Raw genomic sequence first — 16,380 nt, forward strand, 5'->3', positions numbered from 1 at the left:
GGTGGGGGTGTGCCGCTTTTGGTCTGATGAGGAGAGAGAAAGGGGAAGGAGAAAAACTGCAACAAGTACTAGGAAGAGTTAAGTTTTTGAGTGGATTTTGTACTAAGCGTGTTTGAACAATTTTCTCTTTTTTGTGACCTTATTTAAAAAATAAAATGCCCGCTGCTGTAAACAGGATGCATGATTTTTGTTGTTGATATTTTTTTCTGAATTCACTGGTAAATTCAGACTACACACTTATGCTTACATGTGCTTTTTGATTTTGTTTTGCATTTTGCATGTTCTCTTGTGAACTAAACATGCATTCATTTTCCACCTTTCTCCATACATGGCATCCATTTTATTAACTGATGTCAAATTACATTTCAATTGATCATGATCGTGTGGAAATCAGTGATTACATCTTCATTTATCCAAAGCCTCTTGAGTTAGTATTTTTCCTAAAATAGTAGAAGGCATTGCAAGCAACTGTAAATTAATAAAGCCCCAAAGGCAAGAGGGGTACGTACAATTTTTGCCAAGAAAATCAACTTACAAGAAAAATAACAAAGATATGCAAACGTAAAGATAAAACATCATACACCTCTTGAACTTGCCCAAGACCTCAACAGCTGAGAGGAACGGAGATGGAGCAAATGCGTTCTCTCGAAGCCAGGTTAATTTGAGTTGTTGAAGGATTTTTGCCTCTGTTGGATAGGTTACTCTCACCACCCATATATATGAGAGACCGGTATCATATGTTTAATTTGACCATTATATATGGAACCCATCCATAAACTTTCACCAGTAAGTTTGTCCTCGATTTCCTTGACTCATTCATATGTGATGATAAGTGATTTAAGTCTTATATCTTGCAAACAAATTGTCACTACCATGCTACGCTGTTATTTCTAAAAACAAGTTTAACTTAGCTCTGGCATCCAAGAGCTTTACTGTATAACTGTAGTAATATTAAGACAAGGTTTTTTTTCTTCATATTTGACCATGAAAGAACTACGGAGTATTAGGGATCAAATTTGCTGGGGGTGGGGGGTGGGGGGAGTAATAAAAGATCGACAATACTCCCTCTGTTCCTTAAATTATGGCGTATATTGTTTCCTTTGACCGAGTATTTGATCAAAAAGTACTCCATCTACGTATGACTTTTGAGTACGGATGCAATGATACCAAAATATTACTCCATCCGGCCGGAATTACTTGCCGAAATATTACATATATTTAGACGCTTTTTAAGCATAAATACATTCATATTTGGGCAAATTTGAGACAAGTATATGGGTCAGAGGGAGTAATATACTAATTATTGGTCAAATGATCAGTAAAAAAACAGTATACACCCTAATTTAAGGAACGTAGGAAATATTACAGCCATGTACCCAGGTGTAGGCAATGAGAGTGACCACAGCAAAATGAGTTCCTCCTCCACTGCCATCTCCATTACCGTATGTGTTAAGGCTAAGCAAAAGACTTTGGTGCGAGTACTGCCTAGCACTAGTTGTCACCTAGTAATTGCATAGACCAGGTCTTTGGAAGACGCGTCTGTCTACCCCGCTGTCTCGTGCACCCAGTCCACAGGCATCGCTCAAGGTGTAGTATACTCCCTCGTGCTTTTAACCGTAGCCAAAAGAAAAGGACTGAATAAATAAGAAAGAGTTTTGGGAGGGCGACTATCGTTTTCAGGTGCAGTTTCCGGTTCTAGAAATGTTGAACTTGTCCACAGAGTGTGTGTTTTTCTCTTTTTTTTCCCTTTTGCAAATACTCGTTGCTAATTTTGATTCGCAGGATTTAAAACCATAAGATTGTTTCGTGTGAACAAAAATTCCCATGAGGTCCGGCCTAATTAGGAGGATGGAAGGAGTTCATCCAGCAAGCAAACGCGTCCAGCTACAAAGCCCGGTTGGCAGAGGCGGTTGACGTTGATTCTGAGCTGCCTCTAATCAGTGTCAACTTGCGAATGATTGGAGACTCGATCTGCGGGATTTGGATATGCGTGGGTTGTGTCTGTCTGGCATGGCAACCATCTGAAAAAAAAAGAACATAGACGGACTCCGTATATCGCGGTATGGTCGCTGCGGCTTCATTCGGTGACTGGACCCCTTGTCAGTCACAGTGGCACAGCACATTGATTCCACGAGGTGGCAGCAGCTGAGAACGGAGCGAGCCGAGGATTACGGATGCTGTTGGAGATGCTGCTAGGCAAACGAATTGAACGGTACTCTGTTAGCAAATCCGTCTATATATTTGTATATCGATTTGTTTGGTTTCAGGCGATCGAGAATCTATATTTCTCAGTCGACTTGTCTGGACCATTGAATGGGCTTGGAGATGTGTGTAGGTTTTCTTTTTCTCAATTTTTTGTGCGTGCTGTGTCCGTTTGCTTTTCTAAACTGGTTATTTTTCTTTTGACCGTAATTTTTTTGGTTTTTGTTCTATTATTTTTATTTTTATTTTTATATCAACGCTCGAACGTTCTGAGGTGTACATGCGGTTCTTTGGATTTTTGTTTGTCAGTTCTATGAATGCTTAATTACACTTATTAATACATAACTTATTTACATTCAACTATTACGTTTTTACGCCTCATCCAATACAACATTGTTAGCTTTCTTCATTTGTCAATTCATACACATCTATATAACACATTTGCTACGGCTCAGTCGCCTGAGAAATATTATCTCTCAGTCGGTTCAGTTACAAAGGTAGGAGGATACATAGACTGACAACTGAATTAAATTATGATGTTCTACTTGACCTGATGGTTAGTACCTCACGGCACTTGTGGACGTTGTGAGTTCGACTCCTGGGTGTCTATTTTTTGAGTTTCGTTTGTCTTTTTATGCAGGATATTTATACATTACTTCCTTTTTAATTTTTTTCGCTCTCTTGATTTTCTTTGTTCTTATTTTTTCTTACTTGTTGTTCTAATTTTAAGAATAGGATTTATATCTCGGTTGACTCCCGGTTTGATGTGACACAAAGATTTATTGTACCATCGGACGACTAAAATTGCACGTGAAAATTTGTGTGCAAATTTGGATTTTAAAATGTGCAATTAGATATTGCACCGTCGGACGGCTAAAATTGCACATGTTTTTTCGGGTGCAAATTTGGATTTTGAAATGCACAATTGGATATTGCACCTTCGGACGGCTAAAATTGCACCTGAGATTTTGTTTGCAAATTTGGATTTTGGAATGTACAATTGGATATTGCACCATCGGACGGCTAAAATTGCACGTGAAATTTGTGTGCAAATTTGGATTTTGAAATGTGCAATTAGATATTGCACCTTCGGACGGCTAAAATTGCACATGTTTTTTGGGTGCAAATTTGGATTTTGAAATGCACAATTGGATATTGCACCTTCGGACGGCTAAAATTGCACATGAGATTTTGTGTGCAAATTTGGATTTTGAAATGTACAATTGGATATTGCACCATCGGACGGCTAAAATTGCACGTGAAATTTTGTGTGCAAATTTGGATTTTGAAATGTAAAATTGGATATTGCACCTTCGGACAGCTAAAATTGCACATGTTTTTTTGTGTGCAATGTATTTTGAAACTTGCAATTGGATATTACCCTTCAAACCGCTAAATTTTCACGTGCAATTTTTAGAATCGAGCACAAAACTTCACGTGCAATTTTTAGAAGCGCGCATAAAATTTCACGTGCAATTTTTAAAATCATGCATAATTTTTTTAAATCACACATAAAATCTCTCGTGCTATTTCTAAATTTTAGTAATCTGAAACCAGCTGTCATTAATGAATTCAATGAGAAAACCAAAAAAGAAAACAAAGGCAAGGCTGCATGCATGTACGAATCGGGAAATGTGGCCGGGCTAAGCTGGTCGGCTGAGAATTCACATTTTCTCAGTCGACTGAGGCTTAGGCAGTCCCATTTGTATACACCATCGAGGACCACAAGAGATCCAGACGGGCTCGGGCTCGGATCCACATCTGCTGTCTCTAAACAGGTTCCATTGGAAGGCGTTGTCCCTACCACATGGAGGTGCCGGCATGGGACCAGCCACATTGCATGCATAGGAAAATAATTAATTGCTTTGCACTTTGGTGCTAGCTCTGACCACTGCATGCATGCGAGCATTTATGTCTAGGTACTGCTAGCTCTGAAATTTTAAAGATATCTCATTGAAAATCCAAACATGCGCTTCTCCTTGATGTATCATTTTAAAAATATGTGTGTACCATTGAACTTCGATTGACAAGTCATTGAAATTTTGTTAGCACCAGTCATTATTCTAATGGTTAAATATTGAACTAACATTGAAACACTAGTTTTTTTGAGACGCAAATATTTTCATTGGCCGTATATATGAAAATATGTGTGTGCCATTGAACTTTCATTGACAAGTCATTGAAATTTCGTTAGCACCGATCATTATTCCAATGGTCAAATATTGAACTAACATTGAAACACTAGTTTCATTGAGACGCAAAATATTTTCATTGACCGTATATATGAAAATTTATTGAAACACTACTGTTTCAATCGGCAAGATTTGAACTTATTCCTATATGATTGAAATTGTATAAGAACGTTCCCTTGAGACACCAATGTTTCAATCGGCAATCTTCAGGACACTAACGTTTCAATAGTTAGATTCTATTTCAAACCTTTGTAAAACACATCATTCTCGGCTTGGTCGTTTTGAACTTGCAGCACTACTGTTTCAATGAAAGTTTCATTTTGAATCTGCTCCAAAAATTTTGAAACTTTTTCTGTAGGCCGGAAACATCATCTCAAACCAACCATCAAATTTTGAGTCCGTTTGTACCATCAAATAATTTGTAGAACTATCAAAACGGGTTAGTGCAGTAATAGTATCGGGGGAGATCGGCTGAGATTTTGAACTTGCTCGAAACTTTTTGAAACTTTTACTATAGGTGGGAAACACCATCTTAGACAAACCCTCAAAATTTCAACAAATTCCAAATTCATTTGGACCCTCAAAAAATTTGTACAAAAATAAAAATGTGTTGGTGTATCATTGACTTCCCCAATCAACATCACGTGAGGTCCTGCGAACCTGCCCGCCTGTCCCTCGCTACCGCCGGACCCACTCCTGGATATGCACAACAAAATCCACAGAACCTGAAAACAGATGCACGAATCTCGCACGAGCAAACCAACGGGCGATAAAACTCCAGTAGATCTCGGCCCCGATAAATTAGAATTTTCGTAGGTGGAGTACGTTGCGTTGAGTGATGGCGAAACGTGAGCGCGGCCAATCCGCATGGGCGAACCTGCCGCCGGAGCTCCTGGGCGACGTCCTCGGCAGACTCCCATGCCTTGTCGTCCGCGTCCGCCTCCGTGCCGTCTGCCAGCCGTGGCGCGTGCCCCCGCCCCCGGTGCAGCAGCTCCCCTGGCTGCTGGCCTTGGATGGCGGCAGCACCCTCCTCTTGGACGTGGCCAACAACACGGCTCACCGCGTACGTGCATCTCCCCCCAGACACCGCCAATTCCTCCCGCTACAGCGCTCTCTTCCTCGTGCACGGCGGCGACGGCCGGTGCTCCCTCATGAACGCCTTCTCCGGCGCCATGACCCCTCTCCCCGAGCTGGCTGCTCTCTTGCTGCTCAATCCCCACTACGCGATCCGCAAGGTTGTGCTTGACGATTCCTCATCCCACCCCCTTATCGCCGTCATGGAGGCTATTATTGCTATGCACATCAAGCTGTAATAGAGCAAACAGGACACGCATATCGAGTGCTATAAAGATAACCTGCAATCACCCAAGGCCAAGGTGGCTTAGAACATACCACAAATATACAAATGTAATGTCCGAAGTCAATCTATAGTGAATGACACCGCGCCATATTGCTCATGCATTGAACAGTTCAAGGCCAGGCTTTACCAGTTCAGTTTTGCATTAGAATGCTAGTAAAATCACAGAGGCATTTAAGCAAACACGTGAAGAGCAATCACGGAGTCTTCCGTATGTGCGGCCTCCAAGATTAGCAGGACCGCGACGCTGCCCACGACCGAAGGTTCCCTTAATACCTTCGCCATAGCTGGCTGCTCCGCCTGCCGCGAACTTGCCGGCGGCGTGGGCGCTGCGGAGCGCTTTCGGGAGGGTGGCGGCGCGCAGTCGTCAGCGTGGTGTAACATGGGCCGCTTGCGGGGTAGAGGAACAGCCTGCACGCGGTGTGGTGGCCGGAGGCATGGGGGGCGGCGGAACGGACGCGAGCATCATGTGTCGGACGTGGGTAGAAGATGGAGTTTTACGGCTCAACACAGCAAATGCGCATGGCGCAGAGAGGGATGGCGGGGAATATGCCAGGGATGGGAAGATATGCCCTGCGGCTGCGCTGCGACCAGGAAGGAGCAGCGATGATTCAAGACTGGCCCATTCACATTTGTGATTCAGATATGGTTTTTTTTCTAGAATACTCCCTCCGTCCTGATTTTCCAGGCGTCTTGTTCAAACGACGCTGTCCAGCTTTTGGAGGCGCGGTTCCTCTTTTATGCCTCTAGTGACCAAAATACCTCCATGTCTACGGCATGCATGCGGAATAAAAAAATGGGCTTGTCTGCCCATCTACGCGTGGTCTGCCAGTGCCTTGGAACGTTTCATTGGACAGATCTACTCATTGCATGTGGGCCCTCCGAGGGCAAGGCAGTCCAGGCCACCCCTTCTTGGCGCTGCCTCGCAACGGGTGAAAAAAGCAAGAAGGCCCGTAAAGAGGGACGGAGGGAGTACTTGGGATTGCTCGGATTCAGATATTTGGGATTGCTCGGATTCAGATATTTCAGCTCACTGACTTTATGAGGGCCGTGAGAAAGATGTGAGAGGTCCGTTTATAGTCATAGCTGCGCATGGGATGCAGCATCGACTATTGTTTTGGTGCGGCCACCGTCATAGACGTTTTTGCTTCCATATAATTGGTCAAATCAGCCTGTGCAGCAGGCATCTACTGCTGATCAACGGTGGTTGGCGCTACAGTTCCAGTTGAACCAGGATCTCATTGCACTAAGTTCCAGCTTTTTAGTAATGTAAAATCAGATCAATTGAATGTTTGAATAGATCACTGCTTTGAAATGGCGATCATCCGGAAGTTGATTTACAGTAATACTAGCAACAGGTACACATCCTTGTCAGACGAAAGAAAAATACCAAGATAAGAGATAGCTTAATCATCACCATCTATACAGTAAGTTTTACATCGAAGTATACAACAAAGGGTGCGTATTTTCGGCTTCTCCTAGAAGCTGCCCTACCTAGTTTACTGGAGAAGCCGCATCACAAATTTAGTTAGACTTCCAATGTAGTTTAGGCCAAACTAACTTGGTAGCCTATTCAAATTTAGGTGACGGCTTCTCCAAGAAGCTGGGGGAGAGCACCTTCTCAGAGAAGTCGGTCGCCGAGAAGAACTGACCCAAAGATGGCCCTAAAAAAACGGTTACATTTACAGCTTACGGCAGGCAGCCTGGTAAAAGTAGGGGAGCGTCAAAACCACCATCTACACAGTAAGGTTTCCATTGAAGCATACAACAAAGATGACCATCAAAAAACGGTTACATTTACAGATTAAAGCATGCAGCCTGGCAAAAGTAGGGAGGTGTCAAAACCACCATCTACACATTAAGGTTTCCATCCAAGTTTACAACCAAGATGGCTCTCAAAAAACTATTACATTTACGGCTTCGTAAAAAAGGCAATGCAGATGCCGTGCAATGTCACTGGACGCCTTCATCTTCACTTCGGCAAACCTAGCCTGATGCGTTTAGAGCAAATGCAAATTCAATAGATGAATGAGCAACCATCAGGACACTCTTCTTGGAACTGCACAACCGAAGGAGTGTCTTCGATGTCAGAGCTTTTAATAGTCACCATCCTCAGGTTCTCTGATGATATGAGCAATATTCTCACGAAATCAGCTTCGTGGCAATTTAACTCCGTGAGTCTTGGTGCTTTGATCTCAATATACTTGGTTCTCCGGGTTTGGTAAGATCTATCAATCCACACAATGGTCTTGGAGTGCACGACCAGCTTAATGATGAGCCCTCGGCTCCAACCTATCAGCAACTCCTCTAATCGCAGAAACAACCCGTCATTGATAAAAAAAATTCACCCTGCACGCACCTCAATCTCATGATGTGAAGCACCCTGAGTGCATGGAAATACACCACGGAGTGGAGACCAGAGAGTGAGACGTCCTGGATCGAGCACAATTTCCTGAGCCTCGTTGAAACATGGTAGCAGAAAGATCGGTATGGTCAACTAGAGGGGAGGTGAATAGAAAACTAATAAATTTTAGCTTTTTTTTTCTTAAAAGATACAACACTTAATGCTAGGCTTTACTAGATTCTCTAAAATGAATGTAACCCTAAAATGAAATGCAATAGCCGAAGCAACAATAGATAGCAAGAATGTAAAGGGGAAAAGATACCACACGTGGAAACGAAGATTTCACCGGAGTTCCACCTATTGGGATCGGTGTACGTCTCCGTTTGGAGAAGTGCTCTACCACAAAGATAGAGACGCCACGAAGGCTCACTCTATTCTCCAACTCACCACACCACAAAGACGCCACGAAGGCTCACCCGGAACTTCCGCCGCCTGGAAACCAGAGATGCCAGAACACACTCTGAAAAATGTTTTCTTCTCACACCTTTTTGGGTAGGCTTTTTAGTGGGTGCAATTTGGTGTAGATGTGTACGTGAAATTGATTCACCCGTTACCTTCCCTTGTGGATCCCCTCTTAATAGTACGGATGTCATACGACTCAAATCAACCGAAAAAGCCGCTAAACACCATTACGCTTCTTTCCTTTTTTGAGAGTCCACAATTCATCTTGTGTCGAGTTCTTTATAAACTCTGAAATGCTTAGCGCAAGATTAGATAACAAAACACGTTGTCATCACCACCAAAACTACTTAGGAGAGAAATGCCCTTTCAGTAGCTCAAAACCCCTCTTTCGACAGCAACCTCTGAATGCAACTCGTTTCACAGGTCCTCCATGGCCCCCTTGTCAGGGCATCTTCGTCCCCAACGGCCAGCCTGCGAATCCCGCACCCACGCCGAGTCAACTCTCATGTCCAATCTCTCTTAAACTTTCATTTCCGCTAACCAAACAGATTATTTAACTTTACTTACCCCTTTAATTCACATCCCCTTTCCCTAACTCCCTCCAACCAAACAAACTGAAAGGGTCATCGCAGAGTAGGTAGTAGGCCCCACCTCAAGCCCAAGGTGAAACCAACGCCTTGTCGGAAGCAACATTCTAAATGTTTTTTTTGTCAGTATTGCCTGCCAGACAACAAGACATGGAGCCTTGTTTTTAGAAACCTTTTGCCATTGCCATTCCTCCAAATTTTTGCTGAACAGAATTCCTGATGTATGTTTTGGGATCTCTTCTATTCTAGTTGATTCCTGATACTCTCCTGATGGCAAGTCATAACAATATTGTGATGCATCCTGCAAGTTACATACATGTCTCTGGATGTGTTAATTAATGTTTCTTTTATCGCAATTTATAAGGAGTAAACGTTTCATCTTTCATCTCCTGGAGCGAACATCATGTTGTTTGTCCGATCGGAAAGAGCATGGTCGTGATAACATGTTCTGCAGTAACTTAAATTTTGCGGCAGTGGTAATTTTTTCCTACGCAAGTGGCACGTTTAGTTTTGTGTCGCAATTTTAGTTCACGGTGATGGCAACTTTAGCTATGCGGCTGTGGCAATTTTAGCCCTTCGCATCCTATGGGTTTCTCTCTTTTGTTACATGTATTTTCGCTGGACAGAGAACGCAGTTGTTTTAGTTCTGGACAACCCGTCGAGTCATAGCTGCCGGAGACGCCCGCCCAGGAAGGATGGCAAATATTTGATCATATGCTTGCGTAACATTGACAATTGCGTAATATACGAGAAAAAATATACATGCTGAAAAAAAGCAATTGCGTAACATTGACGGGGCTGGTTCTCAAGCGAGAAAGATATTTGATCATGTACGAGGCAAAAAAAAAAAACATTAGGAAAAAAAAGGCAAAATCAGAAGCGCCCACCGTGGGGCTCGAACCCACGACCACAAGGTTAAGAGCCTTGCGCTCTACCAACTGAGCTAGACGGGCTTCTGTCTTTACTCTAATTTTTTCATATTAGTTCGCTTAGGCAAAATGGACCGGTTTGGAGTAATCAGAACCAGTAAATTCCGGTGGAAGTGGAACAGCCGAGCATAAAACAACACTAGTGGTTTCCAGCGCCAACTTCCTCGTGAGACCGAGTGTCCAAATCAAGCATTCAGAGACAGTTGCAAATCACAAGATAAGAGAGGTCAGGAATGGTGAGCACTGCCATGGTATCTTGCGCCAACACATTGGGCTAGAATCCGACTCTCTCCCCACATTGCCACCAACTTTCTCACGTGTCCTACAAAAAATGGCTATCAAGGAGCCGTTACAGTACCAATGTGCCAAAGAGGACTAAAAGTGTTCCTGCGGGTGGTTAGTATACACATCAACACTAGAGTTCAGTCTCGACGAGTTTGAGGCTCCTGTTAGGTCAATAAGCGCGAATAGCGGCAACAAGCAGATCCACCATAGCACAAGCCATCAAAGGTACTTTGGCCGCCGGGACAGTCTCTTCAAGTTCACCCTCTCCTGGAAAAGAAAATCAGGAAGTTTCTCAAGATCAGCCTACATTAGGTGTATAGTGCAAGCATTGAAATTATGATTAACAGAAAAGAGCAACATAAACACCCCATATGGTTACATTATTCAAGATTCCCAGGTTCAGTATATAATAATTCCGAAAGAGACAGGGGCTTGAGCAAGATACCTGACTTCCATCATGATCATATTCGACAAGGAAGACACACCTGCATCCCCGTATATCATGCTGTTTCCGCTGGATATCTAGAACATGCCCGTCAAAATGCAATGCATCATCGTTGCTCTCCTGATGTAAAAATTGCAACGAGAAAATAAATAACTTGAGAAGGAGGGGGGCTGCCTGAACAATAGGAAGTTGCAGCAGAATAGAACAAAACCCAGTGGCACCAGGTCTCATGAAATGCTAATCCAGATAATTGTTGCCCATTACCTTGAAGCACAGGACAAGATCTCCTGTGGCAATGTTTCGGCACTCTGAGGACTCTAGAGGAATGGATTGCTGGCGGATAGACTTTCTGACATTCACCCACTCATCCTCTTCTGCCCCAAATCCAGCAAACCTTACGTAGACTTCCTAAAACAGCAAAGTAAGAGTATTGGGTTATAAGGAGGATGCAATATAGATTGAGTTTGCTGTTGTACAAACAACAAGAAATAAGCAACACAGTGCAATATCCTTAGTATTCTTTCTTCATCCAACGAAATGGCTGTGAAGAGAAAACTGTCCGTAGAAACTTTCCGAAAACGCAAAGCAGTTAAAATAAGCCATGGACCGAAAAGAAAAAATGCTCAGGTACTACAACATCAATTATACTCCTTACAACTTCGCCGGAACTTGTCGTCCTGTGTGCCATGAAATTGTCAATGTCGTACCTGCATACCACAAATGACCACGTGATGGAATTTAGTTTGGATGCCAAATTTAAGAAACAAAAGAATGATAAAAACCTGAACATACAATTAGTCGTACCCAACCAAAGTATGCTAGCACATATTTTGGGTACATGCACAGCGATTAAGATACGCTCCATGGGATAAGCACTAACAGCAGCAAGCAAGTGCAAGCTATCCTAACCAGACAGCTAGAAAGAAATGATATCTAACACCCAGGTTTACCATTGCAAACATTGTCTAGGATCACTACCAAAGTTTAACACACTGTTACTAGCATTATAAAGAGATGTGGAAATAAACAGTCACGATTTAAGTCTTGCATGGTCATTAGCTAGAATCAAATAAGACAAGTGCATATTACTCCACATGCAGCATTGACTCGTGTTATTAATCAATGTGTTCACCATCATAGTCACGTTGAATGGCACATGTTCAGGTATTTCTAACAAAAGAAGCTGAGGCACAACAGAAGCTACGATATCTTGCTTGCTTCTTAGGCTCAGTCGATTACTCAGAAGACACTAGAATGGATGAAGGGAGAAAGAGGAACGGAGGAACATAGTTGTTGCAAGTAAAAGAGTACTCACCATGCAAAATCCTTTGACGACCTAGCCTCAAATTGCAAGTTTTCTAGTTCAGGAACCTTATCTGTAGTATCTGAAAAGAAGCCAGCATATAAAAAAAATTCAGTAAACAGTACATGCACCCGGCATAAAATTAACAGACTAGTACTCACGACTACCTTTGGGTAAATCCATAGAAAGTGCATCCTCATTGTTTGAAATACTAGTATCAAGACCTAAAACTTTTCCTTCAGAAACTGGAGTCTTTATCTCAGAAACAAATGCATCTGCTTCCGAGGCTAAAGTCTTTTCTTCTTCAGAAATAGTAAGCAAGCATGTAGGTTTAGTAGTTGATGCTGGGAACTTATCAAGGAACCATCCTTTAACCTGTTGAAAGAGATGTCATACAATTTGGTGATGAAACACAGTGCATGTAAGAAGAGGTTATACCTGTGTAGGCTGTAGTGCTCTACTTCCGACTCGGGCTGCAGAACGACTACACACAAGAGCAGAAAATGACATGAAGTATCAGAAATGTCAGTCAGAATATTACTCCCTCCTTCCCAATTTAGAGGTCGTTTTAGCAAAATCTCTAATACCAAGGAGTAGTTAAAACACTGGAAAATAGGAGTAATTGTTATCCATAAATCACGCCGCTCATTTATCCTGCCTTTCTTCTGTGTGCGCAAAGCCCCTGCTGCATGCATGCGAAATCAGCCGCCATATGCCTTAATTAGCTGAATGCAACCCACCCCGCGCTCTATGACGTAATTTTTGGCAGGGGAGTTAATGCGTAGGTGAAAGCCGATGCGTTTTTTTAGCCAGCGCCAGTGCGCCACTTAATCGGGAAAAATCTAAAACCTAATACGATCTCTAAATTGGGATGGAGGGAGTACATTAGATAGTACTTTACAAATATAAAGGAAAAGGTTTCAATCACCCCTTATAGGCACAATCATTCATATTGAAAAGAGAACAACATAAATACTTCAATCCTTCTATGAGCGCCTCTCGGAAATTGCAAGAGAAGTTTATGCTCCCTAGGTTAAGGATTCGAAATAAATGGATAGTTAGAACACTCCATCACAATTCAGCACTTACTTAAATTCTTCAGCAAGCTTCCGGCAGAAATTCTCATCAAAGACTCGCTCTTTCCTGTTTGAAACCAATTTCTCCATCCGGGCAATCTGTACCAAGAAGTACGTCTAATTAGCATTGGCTAGCATTGAAAAACAGAACGAAAGACAGGTATGAGGCATGTCACGTCAACAAACAGCCATTTGCCAATTCCCAATATACGAACATGCCAACATCGTAAATTTATTTCTGTCACAAGACCAGACTCTAAAGTCCAAAAGAAAGAATAAGGACAGATGATAGTCTACCGGTAGTATTGATGTTAGGCCTGAGTTAAACGTATGTGCAAAATAGCACAACAATAACTTGCATAGTAATAGTACATTGTTTAGAGGATTCATATCAAACTATTAAGCACTTGTTTGGACAGTACTATCCACCCCCTACCCCTCCAAAATGGATAAGCTATATAAAAATAGTGCCCTTATAAGGTTACCATGTATTGTGTCAAGCTAGGCCAGGTGTCAAGTTACTCGAAATCCAACATCATTTTTTTCCATGTCTGCTCCTTTTGTTAGTAGAAGCACTAGAAGTGGAATCTCGAGAAAGTTTTTTTCAATCCAAATCAAGCTCTAGCCAAGCTTTTCAGTGGTCGGGAGGTAATGGATCCCTAGCCTCATGAAAGCACCAGATTCAACTTAATCATCACTGAGTGCATGACAAAGAACTGAAAACTGAAAAGACTTTCTCGCTCTTTATTTACAAATAAGCTCAGCTTAACACGCATGTCAGATATTGTATAATGAAGAAACCCCTAGAGTGAATCACATCAACCAATTTTATCACCACGACCAAGATTATGTCTCACGTTTCGAGTTTCATTGTTTCTAGCAATCAAAGTGAATCATTTGCTGGGTACAAACTGAATACTGCAACGTAATATTCTGCACTTCCATTGGATTGATCACCTCAGCTAACATTTATCCTCACTGTTTGGGGATCACACCTAATAAACCAAACCCTAGCGGGTTTTTCATCAGAGACTATATTGTTACAACTTACAACCCATAGCTGCCGGTGCGCTGCAGAGGAACACATATGCGTTGGCATTGCAATTAGAGCCTAAAGCAATGTAAACAAGAGTCAACATTTGCATGCATGAGAAAACATGGATGGCCCATGTAATCGTCCGAATGCTCACCCGCAGCACCAAAATATATGGAAAATAAATAAAATAAAGGCACTGCAGCAACAAATACAACAATAAACTCCCTCAATTGGATAGGAATTTTTCCTGACCAAGAGACACCCTGATGGGAAGGCAAAATGAGCGCAAAGAAAAGAACACACACAAAACCCAAAGTAAAAACACAATGGCCATCGGATCGATTGAATCACACCAAACGGTAAATAAAATTCTAAAGACAACCAGATAGCTAAATGGGCTGAAGGCAAAGCTGGCCCAACTATGGCTGATCCATCAAGATCGATTGAAGGAAGCAGCGCTTCGCCCCAGTCTGCTTCACCCGTTCGCCTTCCACTCGTCCCGAATCTGGCGCCGCTACTCCCAAATTCTCAATTTCCCGTCTGCCAATCAGAAAACCCCGGCGACTAGCGATATTGTGGCAAAAAAAATTATTCATTGGACCACACTGACTCGAAATCCTGGCTACGCCACTGGTTACCATGTATCGTGTCAAATGATTCGAATCTAACATTCATGTTTTCCATGTCTGCTCCTCTTGTTAGTAGAAGCACTAGATGTGGAATCTCGAGAAAGATTTTTCAATCCAAATCAAGCTCTAGCCAAGCTTTTCAGTGGTCGGGAGGTGATGGATCCCTAGCCTCATGAAAGCACCAAATTCAACTTATCATCACAAGTACATGACAAAGAACTGAAAGCTGAAAAGACTTTCTCGCTCTTTATTTACAAATAAGCTCAGCTTAACACGCATGTCAGACATTGCATAATGAAAAAAAACCTAGAGTGAATCACATCAACCAATTTTATCACCACAACCAAGATTACGTCTGACGTTTCGAGTTTCTTTGTTTCTAGGAATCAAAGTGAATCATTTGCTGGGTACAAACTGAATACTGCAACGTAATATTCCAGCACTTCCATTGCTACTGTTGCGTGGATTGATCACCTTTGGGGATCACACCTAATAAACCAAAACCTGCGGATTTTTCATCAGAGACTACATTGTTACACCAGTAGCTCCCGGTGTGCTGCAGATGAACGCATATGCGTTGGCGTTGCAATTGGAGCCTAAAGCAATGCAAACAAGAATCAATATTCGCATGCATGAGAAAACATGGATGGCACATGTAATCGTCCGAACGCTCACCCGCAACGCCAAAATATATGGAAAATAAATAAAATAAAGGCACTGCAGCAACAAATACACCAATAGACTCCCTCAATTGGAAAGGAATTTTCCCTGACCAAGAGACCCCCCGATGGAAAGGCAAAATGAGCGCAAAGAAATAACACACAGAAAACCCAAAGCACAAAACGCAATGGCCATCGGATCGATTGAATCACAGCAAACAGTAAACCATCTTCCGATCCAATCGGGGATAGCTCTCCTTCCTTCTCCGATACAAGGAATCCAATACCAATACTGCGGCGGGGCGGGGGGCCCAGAAGCACCAAGCACACCGCCCACCGCCCTGCTGCGACAAGAGGAGTGGGGAAAGAGGGTACGAATGTCCATATACCTCGGAGGGCGAGAAGCGGATTCTGGATCGCCGCTCCATTGCTCTACGGCGGCGAGGCCGAGGCCGCGGCGGAGGACAGAGGGGGGAGGGGCAGCAGAGGTGCTTCCAACTTTCCAAGTCCAACCACCAGTGGCCGAAGGCAATTAACGGAGAGCTTCTGGGTACGCCGAGCGTGCAGGTAGAAAAGGAATAAACAAAGGGTTGAGAGAAGCAGGAAAGTGCGCCTCCACGGGAAACGGGGTGGACCCCGCAGTCTAACCTTGTGAGTCACTGACATTTGGGTTGGGCACCTCAGGTCAGCCATCGTGGGATCCGCTGGCCTCGAAGCGGTTCTCTTTCAAGTTTTAATTACCCTCCTACGAACGCAGGACTTTTTTTTGATTCAAAAGAAATTTCATGAAATTTTGGAGATTGCTATTTTTAAGGAATTTTTCCTATATACTGTTCCTCTGACTTGTAGGATTTGAAACCATATGAATTTTTTT

At 42.8% G+C, this 16,380-nt stretch overlaps 1 protein-coding gene and 1 non-coding gene across 2 annotated transcripts; both read right to left on the reverse strand.

Moving 5' to 3' along the window:
- Nucleotides 1-10,024: 10,024 nt before the first annotated feature.
- TRNAK-CUU lies at nucleotides 10,025-10,097 on the reverse strand. Its single transcript has one exon. It is a non-coding gene; the product is annotated as a tRNA-Lys (tRNA).
- Nucleotides 10,098-10,219: 122 nt separating this feature from the next.
- Nucleotides 10,220-16,066, reverse strand: LOC100829241 (protein SAWADEE HOMEODOMAIN HOMOLOG 1). The gene is made up of 9 exons (XM_003577961.4): nucleotides 15,896-16,066; nucleotides 13,196-13,281; nucleotides 12,545-12,590; nucleotides 12,274-12,481; nucleotides 12,119-12,188; nucleotides 11,459-11,510; nucleotides 11,068-11,211; nucleotides 10,804-10,923; nucleotides 10,220-10,625 (listed from the first exon to the last, which is right to left on the reverse strand). The coding sequence occupies exons 1-9, from the start codon at nucleotides 15,932-15,934 to the stop codon at nucleotides 10,578-10,580; spliced, it is 813 nt and encodes a 270-aa protein (XP_003578009.1). The 5' UTR covers nucleotides 15,935-16,066; the 3' UTR covers nucleotides 10,220-10,577.
- Nucleotides 16,067-16,380: the final 314 nt, after the last annotated feature.

Source organism: Brachypodium distachyon, chromosome 4, assembly GCF_000005505.3.
Source record: "Brachypodium distachyon strain Bd21 chromosome 4, Brachypodium_distachyon_v3.0, whole genome shotgun sequence".
Lineage (NCBI taxonomy): Eukaryota > Viridiplantae > Streptophyta > Magnoliopsida > Poales > Poaceae > Brachypodium > Brachypodium distachyon.

Coding starts and splice junctions, on each gene's coding strand:
- LOC100829241 (XM_003577961.4), bottom strand. CDS start 15,934: ATGGAGCGGCGATCCAGAATCCGCTTCTCGCCCTCCGAG. Junction 12,189..12,273: donor TTCTATGGATTTACCCAAAG/GTAGTCGTGAGT, acceptor GCTTCTTTTCAG/ATACTACAGATAAGGTTCCT. Junction 11,511..12,118: donor TCGTCAAAGGATTTTGCATG/GTGAGTACTCTT, acceptor TGTGGTATGCAG/GTACGACATTGACAATTTCA.